The 13,696-nt window shown below is 44.7% G+C and overlaps 1 protein-coding gene across 13 annotated transcripts in view; it reads left to right on the forward strand.

Annotated features, from left to right (window-relative positions):
- ADD1 (adducin 1) overlaps positions 1–13,696 on the forward strand; it is a 126,649-nt gene that overhangs the window by 62,721 nt on the left and 50,232 nt on the right. For all 13 annotated transcript variants that reach the window (XM_044418455.1, XM_044418448.1, XM_044418447.1 and 10 more), the window contains 3 exons: positions 3,926–4,069; positions 4,160–4,258; positions 12,864–13,040. In XM_044418455.1, the coding sequence (XP_044274390.1) occupies positions 3,926–4,069; positions 4,160–4,258; positions 12,864–13,040 (420 nt within the window). The remainder of the gene's footprint in view (positions 1–3,925; positions 4,070–4,159; positions 4,259–12,863; positions 13,041–13,696) is intronic.

The following is a 13,696-nucleotide window of genomic DNA, read 5'->3' on the forward strand; positions in this document are numbered from 1 at the left end:
TCCAATAGGTGATAATGTCATACCAATTAAGCTAAGTAATATCAAACAAAATGAGAAAGCATAGTGCTGTTACCACATCAGAGGACAACCACTCTTTATGGTTCTAGATTATACTTCATAAATTTTATTTATTTATTTTCTGATTTATATCCTGCCTTTCTCCTACAAAGGGCTCAAGGCAGCTTACATCATTCTCCTCCTCCATCTTATCCCCACAACAACAACCCTGTGAGGTAGGTTGGGCTGAGAGTCTGTGACTGGCCCAAAATCACCCAGTTGGCTCTATGGCTGAGCGGGGACTAGAACCCAGATCGTCTGAGTCCCAGTCCCATGCTCTTAATCACTGCACCACACTGGCTCATCATTCAAATTCTCAGTTTCTTTAGAGCTGAATGGCAGTGGACATCCATCAATGGCTTCTATAAGTACAGGAGATGCTCTGGTAGCCACAGGGATGCCAGATCATTCCACAAAGTGTCAGTCAAGTTGATACACTCAAACTAACTATACCTACTAGCCTTCTAGAAGATGTACATTCACCAGTAAGCAAAGATGAGACTTCTGCTTGTGGTTTTTGGGCTGTTCAGATGTTGGATTAACCACTGTGGTACCTATCCCAGCAAACCCCAAGGACATTCTGTTGACCAAAATCTTCTGTGGTGACTCTAGGGTGCCAGCTTACTACAATATAAACACAAGAAGAACCTCCCTGTCTGTGTGCATGTTTCTTTTGAAAACTTGAAATATCAGAACACATTATTTAGGAGAAGGAGCTACTGGTGACCAAGGTGGCCTTCAAAACCTGGTAACATGATTTAGAAGTCTCCCAGTACCTTGGCTTCTTTGACTTCTCATGTCCTTAAAGTGCTTTGACCATGCCTCTACCTGAAGTAATTCTACTTATCTGATGTGCAGCAGAACAGTCAGCAAGTACCTGTGTTGTAGTCTAATTCCCCAGACCTTTCACCAGCTGGACGCACATACAGAGAGAAGAGTGTATGACCGTGAAAGAGAAAGTGGAATGAATAATTTTGATTGATGAATGGGGTACATGTGGCAGCTGGGGCCACAGATTTGTTTTGCTAAATAGCTGAGCAGGAAATCAAAGGATTCAGATTGACATCTAGGTATATTGACAAAGTTTCTTTCAATTTCAAATGATAAACAGTTAATAACAAATTTCCCCTCCCTCCTTCACTTTGCATTTGAATCAGCCTTTCATCTTTTCTTCTAGTTTCTGAAGTCCCATTGCTATGCAAGGATTTGCACTCTTTGCTTTTTCTAGCCCAGCTCTTCATTCTTCAAATCTCTTTAGTATAGCAGGCATTCTGCTCTGCTGAAGTCAGCTCATTGTCTTGGCCAGTTTCTAACACACACATCCTCTTCATGAAATCAGCCTCTTCCTTCCATTCTTTTTTTCTATACAGCTTCCTTTTAACAGCAAGTCTCCCTATTTTTTTTTTTTTTTCTCTAAGCAACAGTTGCAATGACTCTCTTGTCAGAATTTCACTTCCCTGGCTTTTGAATCCCATGTCACCTATGACATACAGGAAAGATACAGTGAATGGATAATAGATAAGAAAAGTAACTTAATTCTTTTATTAAGTTATCTGACGGTATTGTGGCACACTTAAGAGTTTTATTTTTATTTATTTAAAGTTTTTATATGCTGTCTCAATTCTAAAAGTCTCTGGGTGGCTTCAAAAAACAAAAAAAGCAAGCCATAACAACAACAACACACTGCATCTGATAAATAATGATAAAAACAAGGATAAAACCATTTAACTGTTAAAATATTGGGAAAATAAAAAGATGTTTGCCTGACACTGAAAAGAATAAAGTGATGGTGCCAGGCAAACCTCCCTGGGGAGCATGTTCCACAGTCGGGCCGCCACCACAGAAAAGTCCCTTCTCCGAGTAGCTACCCTCCTAATTTCCTTCAAAGAGGGCTCCCAGAGAAGGACCTCTGCCTCAGATCTCAAGGGACGGGCCAGCACATAGAGAAGAAGGTGCTCCTTTGGGTATCCAAGACCCAAGCCATTTAGGGGCTTATAGGTCATTACCAGCACTTTAAATGGGGCCTGGACTTCATTTGGCATCCAGTGTAAATGATAATGGGACCAGCGTGATATGGGAGTATCTACCAGTCCCTGTTAATAACCTGGCAGCTCCATTCTGGACCAATAGAAGTATCCGGATCATCCTCAAGGGCAGCCCCACATAGAGTGCATTGCAATAGTCCAAGCGGGAGGTTACTGTGGAGTTCCCTTCCACAGCAGGTTTCTGGGAAAGGGCTCCTTTGGAGGAGATAGGGGGACATCCACTTTGTTTACCATCACTAATCACTATAAGATAAATAGTGTCACATCATTCAAAGGAGCCTGTCCTGTATAGAATTTCATGTTCCTACAGCAATCTGCCTTAGAGGTTCTTCAAGTTAGGGTCCGTTGGAATGCATTGGTTCCTGAGACCCAAACACTCATCGTCCTCCATCATTCAAATAATAAAACAGAAATTCTTTATTTACTAATGAATTTCTGAAAAGGAAGAAAAGAAACTGGCTTCCTGTGAATGTATTATTGCTTAGTATAATAAACAAAGTCTTTGTACATGGAATTAAACAACTGAAGGAAGCAGAGTTTCTCCACATACACCTCTGATGGCTATTTTATTCCTTTCAGGAATGGTTTATGATGCTATCCTATTTTCAGGAAAAGGGAAGCTTACAACTGTCTTCTTTTTAAGTATAAGCTTACTCCATTTCTAATGCATTCTTTTGGAGATTTATGTTCAGTTTTGTTTTTTGCATTCATAGGTCAGGTTTTGTCCAATCTGATTTTGGGTTCTTTGCTCACAGGACACTAAACAATGCTGCATTGTAGCCATGTAGTATGGTATCTTACCTTGTGTCCTGGGTTCACACATTTGCGTGGTTTCTGTGCATGTATAGTTACAATCTTCCCTCCAAATGGCAACTCATCAGCCTCTACAGTGGGAAAATAATCCCAGGGTACACTGTTCCTGCTTGTCTTGCCTGCCTCTCCCTCATTGGCCCACATGCTCTCCTGAGTATGGCCACAGCTGGTATTTTTGTTTTTTTCCTGCTGCTCAGGGAAGCAACTGCCTACTGAGTAGAGTACTGTTGCTCTACAGGAGCAGTATAGGAACACTCCCTGCATCTGCCCAGCCAATGTGCAGGCAATGGCACTCACATCCCCACCTCTCCCCCTTCCTTGCTGCACATGTTTATGTCCCCATGCACAGAACTCAAACACACTCTTGGGTTATCCCTCTTGCACCCAGGCACACACAGGGCATCGGCAGGTATCCTGCCGGAGTTTCTTATGGGACCATGTGTGGGTATCTGCCTGATAAAAGTGTTCTAAGTTGGCCAAAAGGAATGAGTGTCATGGAGTTGTGCTGGTGAGGGGACAGTGGGGCTTGTTGATAGCGCTCAGGAATGCCAAGGACAAGGTAGGAGTGGCAAGGAGGGCAGGAGGGAGAGCAAGAGACCTGGATATTCTCAGATATGCAAAACTGATACCATGAAAACTTGCAGCTGTAATTGTTGCCAAAGGTGCTTCTACCAAAGATTGACTTGCAGGCTGCCAGTTAAGTGTTAGTTTATTTTTGTGCCACAATAACACTATTTTGTACTTTCATGTATTGAGTATCTTGTGTACATCATGTAGTAACAATGCCAGTTCAACCCATTTCAGTTCTGGGCTGTAACACAGCAAAATGTGGGAAAGTCAAAAAGCGGAATACTTCTGCAAGGCACTATATATATTATGCTTGAATTTTTGCTGGTAACCATTTTGAGAGTTCCCTGGAAAGCCATGTATAATTTTATAAAAGAGGGATCAGGAATTTACTGGTTAGTGAATTTTATTTTCCCCAGTATGAAATCTAATCATATTTTCAGGTATCTGCAATGAAACATGGTCTCTTACCAATCTCACCTGAAGCATTATCCCTTGGAGAAATAGCATATCATGATTACCATGGGATACTTGTGGATGATGAAGAAAAGGTGTTGATTCAGAAGAATCTGGGACCCAAAAGCAAGGTTAGTGGCTAAACAATCCAATGTGCAAAAGAAATAAGTAAGTTTGGTTTCCTCTTACTGACAACATTTCTTCTGTTTTCCTTTCTTAAGGTTCTCATACTCAGAAATCATGGTTTGGTATCTGTTGGTGAAAGTGTTGAAGAGGCATTCTACTATATTCATAATTTGGTTGTTGCTTGTGAAATCCAAGTAAGCATACAATTAATGTATTTAAAAACATAATATAGCCTGATAGTGTTAGTAGCCAAAGACAGGGTCTAAAGTTGTATGATCATAGTGGCATAATTAACAGATGTGTGGGCACTCTAGTAGATTATCATGCTGTGTGAATCCAGTGAGTGTAGATTGTTATCATGTTTAACCCACAACCCCCAGACCAGGGGTTGGCAACCTTTCACACTCAAAGAGCCATTTGGACCCGTTTCCCACACAAAAGTAAACACCGGGAGCTGCAAAACTCTTGACCTCTAAAATGAAAATAACACTGCATATATTGTTTTTTACCATTATGCTATGTATAAAAAACTATAGTATGTTGCATTTATGAAACAGATCAGGGGCTGTGCTTTGCCAGCGCGGGTCGCAGATCGGGGACTGTGCTGACACGTGTAGCAGATTAGGGGCTGTGAGCAACGGAGCCGCAGCAGAGGGATTCAAGAGCCACGTGCGGCTCCGGAGCCTTGGGTTGTCGACCCCTGCCCCAGACTGTTTTCAGAGTAGTTTAAGGAACAAGTACTTACAAACCAAAGTGGGTGGGTTCACACAGCACATTACACTGGGAATTTTAACCATGCACTGTGGTTTAAATTCCTGTGTGACTAACAAATGTTCATGCAAAGCATGGATAGTAGATTTTATTCCTCCTTCCCCTCCTCCCTTCCCCTCAGTCCTCTTTTCAGTATACTAAAGGACCCTGCAGGAATATCATTGTTGTTCTTGTTAGTCACAAAGTCGTGTCCGACCCATCACGACCCCATGGACAACATTCCTCCAGGCCTTCCTGTCCTCCACCATCCCCCGGAGTCCACTCAAGCTCACACCAACTGCTTCAGTGACTCCATCTAGCCACCTCATTCTCTGCTGTCCCCTTCTTCTTTTGCCATCTATTGTTCCCTGCATTAGGCTCTTCTCCAGGGAGTCCTTCCTTCTCATTAGGTGGCCAAAGTATTTGAGTTTCATCTTCAGGATCTGGCCTTCTAAAGAGCAGTCAGGGTTGATCTTCTCTAGGACTGACCAGTTTGATCGCCTTGCAGTCCAAGGGACTCACAGGAGTCTCCTGCAGCACCACAATTCAAAGGCCTCAATCCTTTTGCGCTTTGCCTTCCTTATGGTCCAGCTTTCACAACCATACATTGCAACTGGGAAAACCATGGCTTTGACTATGTGCACTTTTGTTGGCAGGGTGATGTCTGCTTTTTAGTATGCTGTCTATATTTGCCATAGCTTTCCTCCCAAAGAGCAAGTGTCTTTTAATTTCTTGGTTGAAGTCCCTGTCTGCGGTGATCTTGGAGCCCAGGAAAATAAAATCTGTCACTACCTCCATTTCTTCCCCATCTGTTTGCCAGGAAGTGATAGGACCGGATGCCATGATCTTAGTTTTCTTAATGTTGAGTTTCAAGCCAACTTTTGTGCTCTCCTCCTTCACCTGCATCAAGAGGCTCTTTAGTTCCTCTTCAATTTCTGCCTTTAGAGTAGTATCATCTGCATATCTGAGGCTGTTGATATTTCTCCCAGCAATCTTAATTCCAACATGTGATTCATCTAGACTGGCCTTTTGCATGATGTGCTCTGCATATAAGTTAAATAGACAGGGCGACAGTATACAGCCTTGTCGAACTCCTTTCTCAATTTTGAACCAATCAGTGGTTCCATGTCCAGTTCTGACTGTTGCTTCTTGACCCGCATATAGGTTTCTCAAGAGAGGAATGGGATGGTCTGGTACTCCCATCTCTTTAAGAACTTCCCCCAATTTGTTGTGATCCACACAATCAAAGGCTTTAGCATAGTCAATGAAGCAGAAGTAGATGTTTTTCTAGAACTCCCTAGCTTTCTCCATGATCCAACATATGTTGGCAATTTGATCTCTAGTTCCACTCCCTCTTCGAAACCCTGCCTGTACTTCTGGTAGTTCTCGGTCCACATACTGCTGAAGCCTAGCTTGTAGGATTCTGAGCATAACTTTGCTAGCATGTGAAATGAGTGCAATGGTGCAGTAGTTTGAACATTCTTTGGCATTGCCCTTCTTTGGGATTGGAATGTAAACTGACCTTTTCCAATCCTGTGGCCGCTGTTGAGTTTTCCAAATTTGCTGGCATATTTAATGTAGCACTTTTACTGCATCGGCTTTTAGGATTATGAATAGCTCAGCTGGAATACTGTCACCTCCACTAGCTTCGTTGTTGCTCAGACTTCCTAAGGCCCATTTGACTTCACATTCCAGGATGTTTGGCTCAAGGTCAGTGACCACCCCATCATGGCCCAGTGCTTTTCCCTACTTCTTCAATTTAAGCCTAAATTTTACAACAAGAAGCTCATGATCTGAGCCACAGTCAGTTCCTGGTCTAGTTTTTACTGACTGCATAGAGCTTCTCCATCTTTGGCTGTAGAGCACATAGTCAATCTGATTTCTGTGTTGACCGTCTGGTGATGTCCATGTGTAGAGTTGTCTCTTGGGTTGTTCGAAAAGAGTGTTTGCTATGACCAGCGTGTTCTCTTGACAGAATTCTGTCAGCCTTTGCCCTGCTTCATTTTGTACTCCAAGGCCAAAATTGCCTGTTATTCCGGTTGTCTTTTGGCTTCCTACTTTAGCATTCCAATCCCCCATGATGATAAGGACATCATTTTTTGGAGTTAATTCTAGAAGGTGTTGTAGGCCTTCATAGAACTGGTCAACTTCAGCCTCTTCAGCACCAGTTGGGGCATAGACTTGGACTACTGTGATGTTGAATGGTTTGCCTTGGATTCGAACTGAGATCATTCTGTCATTTTGGAGATTGTATCCCAGTACTGCTTTTCCTACTCCTTTTATTGACTATGAAGGCTATTCTATTTCTTCTGAGGGATTCTTGCCCACAGTAGTATACTTGATGGTCATCTGAATTAAATTCACCCATTCCTGTCCATTTTAGTTCACTGATTCCTAAGATGTCGATGTTCAGTCCTGTCATCTCTTGTTTGACCACTTCCAGCTTGCCTTGATTCATGGATCTTACATTCCAGGTTCCTATAGAGTATAGATCTTTGCAGCATCGGACTCTCCTTTCACCACCAGATACATCTACAACTGACTGGAATGTCATAGTTGTGAGCCGCCCCGAGGCTTTGTTGTGATGGGAGCGGCATAAAAAATATTTTAAATAAATAAATAATAGTATCCCCTTTAGCACTGGCTGCAGCTTAATTTTTAAAACAAGTACATCTGTTATCCGTACTTGGAAAGTTAAAGTAGCTCTGGGGAAAATGACCATTTCTTCCCCCTCCTTACCCCCCCCCCAGTATTTTGTGGCAAAGGGTGTTTTCCACGTACTCCACCTGTCAACAAAAAATCAGAACAATAGTTAACAGTGGGCTACAAAGTTGTACCTTTTTGCATGGGCAAATTGTAACTTTGTAGCCCCCTGCTATTTTTTAAAATGATCTGGTGCCTATGGAAAACACCCTTTGCAACAGTATCCTCAGAGTTTTTGCAGTGTGATCGTGTGGTTGTGGATTGCCCTCACGTTCCAAGTATGGAAAGCACACTTCTTGAGAGGTGGTTTCTAAGTTGTTCAGGTGGCTTATTAAACCACTGAGTTGCTCATGGCTTGTTCTAGGGGCTACCATGTTGTCCATACCCACAGGTTAATGTGTTGTCTGAACCCAGATAACATGTAAGCCATGTTCAACTCAAAATGTAAGAGTCCTTTGGCAAAAAGGACTTTGGCATTGTCACTCTGGTGAAGAACCTGGCAATGTGCAAGGAGAAGTGGGATTGCCCTTGAGCAGTGCTACCTTGAGGACAGCATGAGCAGGCAAAACTCCCTGGAGAATACTATTATCAAAGTTGAAGATGGAAACAGAAAAAGAAACACCAGACAGGAGATAGATTAACTGCCTAAAGGAAGCCATAGCCTTGAATTTTCAAGAGCTGAACATGGCTGTCATGGATAAAATATTTTGGAAGGTTTCATTCCTAGAGCTACCCCAGATGCTGTCAGAGATGACTTGATGGCACCCATATTGTCAGGAACCTGGAGAAGCTTCTATGTTCCACAGCATACAGCCTCCCTAGGCCACATTTGGAGGCTGGGGAGTTGTTTCACAGTGGGAGAACAAGCTGTCCAGTGCTGGGTTGGTGATCTTGGATGCAAAGGAGCCATTCTGATTGTCTTCTTCAATCCTTCCTTCTCCCCCAGCAGGGAAGAGTGGAAATGGGGCAGAAGCCATATCTTGCTGTTCACTGCCCTGTGTACTTCCTCCTTTCCTAGAAAGGAAGCACACAGGACAGGTGGTTGTGATGCCAGGATGTGGGAAAGGGTATGGGATAGATCCCGCCCATCACTACTGCAGCAGTAATGAGACACTCTGCTTGCCTTACTCTCTGCAAGGCAATCACAGCAGCTGGGTACCCCCAGTTCTTATCCCCTCATCGTTTCCCACTACCTACACCATAAGGTGTAGGCAGCAGGCAGCAGGAAGGGTCATAGAAACAGCAAGTCACAAGGGGCCTCTTGGGCTTTCTAGTCTGACCCCTGGCTCCTGTAATCCCCAACATGTAGGGGGAAAGTCATCCAATCTTTCCTTGAACACCCTCACTGATGGGGCCCCACCACCTGCCATGGAAGCCCTTTCCATATCCTAGAGGTTCTAACCATCAGGAAGTACTTCCTGACATCCAACTTGAAACCCGGTTATTTGAGCACCATTTGACTGCATCCTTTCCTCCACTACAGGGGAGAACAGGTCATGACCCTCTACCATGTGACACCCCTTCATATGCCTATGTATCAGTATACATTGCTGGCTCATGTTTAACCTGCTATCAAGAAGTATCCTGATATCCCTTTCATAAGTGCTACTCTCCAGCCATTTGTCCCCCATCCAGTAACCATGGCACCTATTCCTGTGTCCCCAGTGCAAGACCTTGCACTTATCCACATTGACTCATTGAATGCCATCCTGTTGTCCCCCACTAACTTCCACAGTTTGTCCAGATTCTTGTGGATCTGGAATACCTGCTCCCCAGTTGTGACCACCACACCCCACTTTGGTATTGTCTGCAGATTTGTTTGGCAGACTGGTTACCGTCCTCCAGGTCATTGACAAAGAGGGTGAACAGAATTGGGCCCAGAACTGAGCCTTGGGGGACTCTGCATGTCACTAGCTGCCATCCCAATGATTTTCCATGGATAGTCATCCTCTGCTTGTGGTCCATCAGCCATGCCCTAATCCACTAGACAGTGCATCCATCAATTCTGCAAACAGAATATAATGCAACACCTTGTCAAAGACCCTGCTGAAATCCAGGTAAACTACATTCACTGCATCCCCTTCATCAAGCCACATCAAAACCTTGTCATAAAATTCCACAAAGTTCATCTGGTAGGACCTGATTTTGCAGAATCCACGTTGTGTGGCTGCCAACCCCCTTCCCTGTTTAGGGTTTTTAGAGCTTTCCTTATTATGAGCTCTTCCATTGTCTTTCCCAGAATGGGCATTAGGCTAATTGGCCTGTAGTTTCCCTTCTCTGCTACCATTTTTGAAGATTGTGACCACTGACTACCCTCCAATCCTCTGGAACTTCACCTAGTTTCCATGAGGCTTAAAAATGAAGGCCAGCAGAAGCAAAAGTACCCCTGTCAATTCCTGAAGTACCCTTAGTGTAACCCAGCAGGACTGGACAGTTTTGTATTGTCCAGTGGCCTGAGGGGCTCCTCAACTTCTAGGAGAGTGGTTCCACTCTGTGCCCCCATAACCCCAACCTCATTTGGCTGTCCCAGGTAGATCTCCAGCAACCTGCATTGGAGAGAATACAGTAGCAAACTATAATTAACATCTGTGCCTGTTCCCTTACATCAGTTACCAGGTCCACTCCCTCACTTTTAAGCAGCCCCAACACCTGTCTCCCCTTCCTCTTACTATTTAGCTAGGAATAGAAGCCACTTTTTCTTGTTCTTGACATTCATCACAATTGTCAGCTCATAATCAGCTTTAGCCTTGCAAAGAATCCTTCTGCATCAAGAAGCCTCTTCCTGATAAATCCTTTTGTCCACTTGCCCCACTGTCCATTTCCTGTGGGGGTCCTTTTTTCTTCTAATACCTCTTGCCATCTATCTTCTCATCCTTGGTGGTGCCCTCCTTCACCTCCCTGCTTTGCTAATCAGTGGTATTGTTAAGGCTTGAGCCTCCAAGACTTTCGTGCCATCCACTCCTCCTGATCTTCCATGTCTTCCAGTACCCTCTCCCAGGAGACTTCTCCTGGCCTGGCCCTTAATTGACCAAAGTGGGCCTTCATGAAGTTCCCTCTCCTAGTATTTGACCTACTGCTCATCCTTGTTCCCTTGATTTCAAAGCATAGAATGGAGTGGTCACTCACACCTGTGAGTCCTCCCTATTGGTCAAAACCAGGTCCAGGATTCCCCCCCACCTTGTTGCCTCCAAAACCCTCTGGGTGAAAAACCCTCCCTCCATAGCTTCTAAGAAGTGATGAGACCTAGCTGCTACCACCAAGTGTGTCTCCCAACTAATATAAGGGATGTTGAAGTCTCCCAAACCATGTCACTCCCCTGGGATATCCTTCCAATCTGATCTATCAGAGCATTGTCCAGGGTCTCAAGTTGACCCAGTGGCAATAACTTGTCCCCACTATCAAGTCCCTGCCCCCATGTAGACCCTTCAAACTTACTCAGATCGCCTCTACCTAGTCCCCTTCTACCCCACCCACTATCTCTTTGCATCCTTGATGTATAGTGCTACACTCCCTCCCCTCTTTCCCTTCCTGTCCTCCTTAAACAGAGCATACCCCTCTATGTTGACATTCCAATCCTGCTTGTCATCCCACCGTGTTTCAGTGATCCCTACCAGATCATACCTGCCTATTCCCAAGACAGCCTCAAGCTCAAAGCCTCAAAGTTCTGAGTGATCCCACCCAGTCCCTGTCTTGCTGTGTAATTCATCACCACTTGAATCACCAGAAGCAGCTTATGACCTGCTAGGGGAAGAAGACACACCAGCCTGTCCATCACATTCCTGATGCATGCACCCGGCAAACAGCAGATTTCTCTTGCCTCAGGATCTGGCTGGCACACTGCCTCCTCAGTACCCCTTAGTAAGGAGTCCTTGAGGACAATAACCCATCTTCTCCTTTGCCCAGTGGAGATAGGGAACTGTGTCTCAGCAGTTGCCTCTCCAGCAGCAGCACACTGTCCACATCTGACCCTGGGTCAGGCTTCTGAGCAGGCTGGACCCATGGCCTTAATCCGGTCAAGCAGAAAAACTTGGATTCTCAGCCTCAGATTAGCGGCAGGCAATCAAGTGGGTGATGCCAGCCTCCACCTCCTGCAGGTGACATTCCTCCATGTCTCCCCAGCTGATTCCCCAGTGGCCCCTCCATCTTCTTGCTGTCTGGAAGGGGGCTGTTCCTTGTTGGCTTGGCGGACTTCCTGGGCAATGTCCAGGAACTGCTCCCCCTCCATTATCTCCTGCAGGGAGATGGTGGCATCCTCTAGACCCTTCACGTTTTCCTCAAGGAGTGACACCAGTTTGCACTTAGCTGCAGCATGCCACAGCTGAGCAGTGAGTCACCTTGCATTAGGTTTCGGAGCCCAGCATGAGCCAACCCTTCTCTTCTCAACCCCTCCAGTCCAGGTTTCCCTAGCAGTACCACTGCTATTGATTCTGATAGAGCAAGATTGCTCACAGGTAATCCTGCTCTTCTGCCATCAGCAGGAAAGCTGGGTGGGAAGTGGGTGACAGCTGCCTAAATTGCCACATTTTGGCCACTGTCATCTTGCTCTCCTCTATGTTGCAACATTGTCTCCTGTACTGCAGGAGAACTGAGGGAGGAGTAGGAACAAAAGCCTCCACTCTGTGCCTTACTGTCTGTCAAGCACAGGGGAATTTTACCCACCACGCCTGAGTGAAATTCCTATGAGGTTTCATGCTTCTATGGGAATTAAGGTTTTATTACTCTCCCAGTGTAATAAAAATGAGCTGGAATTTTTGTTTATCACTGTAAGAAAATACTAATGTTGTATAAACTTGTTAGGTTAATACATGGGTCCTCAAACTATGGTCCAGGGGCTGGATCCGGCCAGCCATGGCCATTTATCTGCTCCGCCTCAGAGATTTTCAATGCATTGCACATGCGCCTACATACCATGCACGCCCGCTGCTGCCTGCCTCGCCCCCCCCCCCCCCCGCACAGGAAGCGGCTGCTTGCTCACGAGGAGATTGTTTTGGACTCGCTAGGAGAAAATGATCAAGTAAGCAAGCTGCTACATCGCGCGCCCACCGATGCATCACGGCATGTGCCCGCCCCTGCCTTGCCTCATCTCCCTTCGCCGCGCCCCCCCCCACCTCAACACCCATGCCCCAACCCACACGCCCCTTTCCGGCCCACACCCAGCACTGGCACCTTTCACCTGGCCCCCTGGTAGAAAAGTTTGAGGATCCCTGGGTTAATAGTTTTAGCTAAAAGCAAAACGTTGATTAGAGAAGTTGTAATAACATGTTTGGCATAATTACTGATTAGAGATTTCAGTGTGTCTGATGTGTTCATTCTTACAGAAGGATGGTCTGTTTTGATTATTTTAAGGTACGTACTTTGGCCAGTGCAGGAGGACCAGACAATTTAGTGCTTTTGGACCCTGGAAAATATAAAGCAAAATCTCGTTGTCACGAGCCTCCTGCTACAGAGGGAACAGCATCTTATCCAAAATGGCAAACTGGAGAACAGGAATTTGAAGCTCTTATGAGAATGCTTGATAATTTGGTAAGGTAGAATCTACGGTAATATTCTACTGCTTCTTGGCATCAGAATGTTCTTGCAGCAATTGCTGAACAATAGCTAATGATCTTCAAGGGTTTTGTTTCTGTTTAAGGCAAAAACTAATTCACAGAACAAAGCAGCCTGAAAGGGGGGAAAGCTTTTTCATGGAACGAGAAGTATTTTGTTAAAGGTGCCAAGAGTCTAGTGCCAATCAACTATATTGATATATTAACCTTTTAAAATTCAAGCATAATATCTGCTGGTACTTTCCACATTAAATCTATTTTAACAGATTACATTCTGCTCTACTATTTAGACTATTATCTTATTGCATTTTATTTCCATCTATTCCAGCTGAATTTAACTTTTAAGATAATGGGATGTGTAGGAGTCAACAAAGTTTGATTGGCTTTGGAAGTCAAGACAAAATGTGAGATTGTCAGAATCCTGCCTTACATGCTCAGCACATTCTAGTATATGTTTGAGCACAGTGGTAATTGACTCACTCCCATGAGTATGTGCACAGGAATGTCTTCATTCCTGATTTTATGCTGTACCTTCATAGGAGGTCCAAGTCAATTCTTTGCTCTTCTCTCTAGTTCCAAGCATTTGGTGGTGGGCAGCCAAAGCACTCCAGGTGACTTGGTTCTCTAACCCCA

Source organism: Varanus komodoensis, unplaced genomic scaffold (genome assembly GCF_004798865.1).
Source record: "Varanus komodoensis strain SLA01 unplaced genomic scaffold, ASM479886v1 scaffold9, whole genome shotgun sequence".
NCBI lineage: Eukaryota > Metazoa > Chordata > Lepidosauria > Squamata > Varanidae > Varanus > Varanus komodoensis.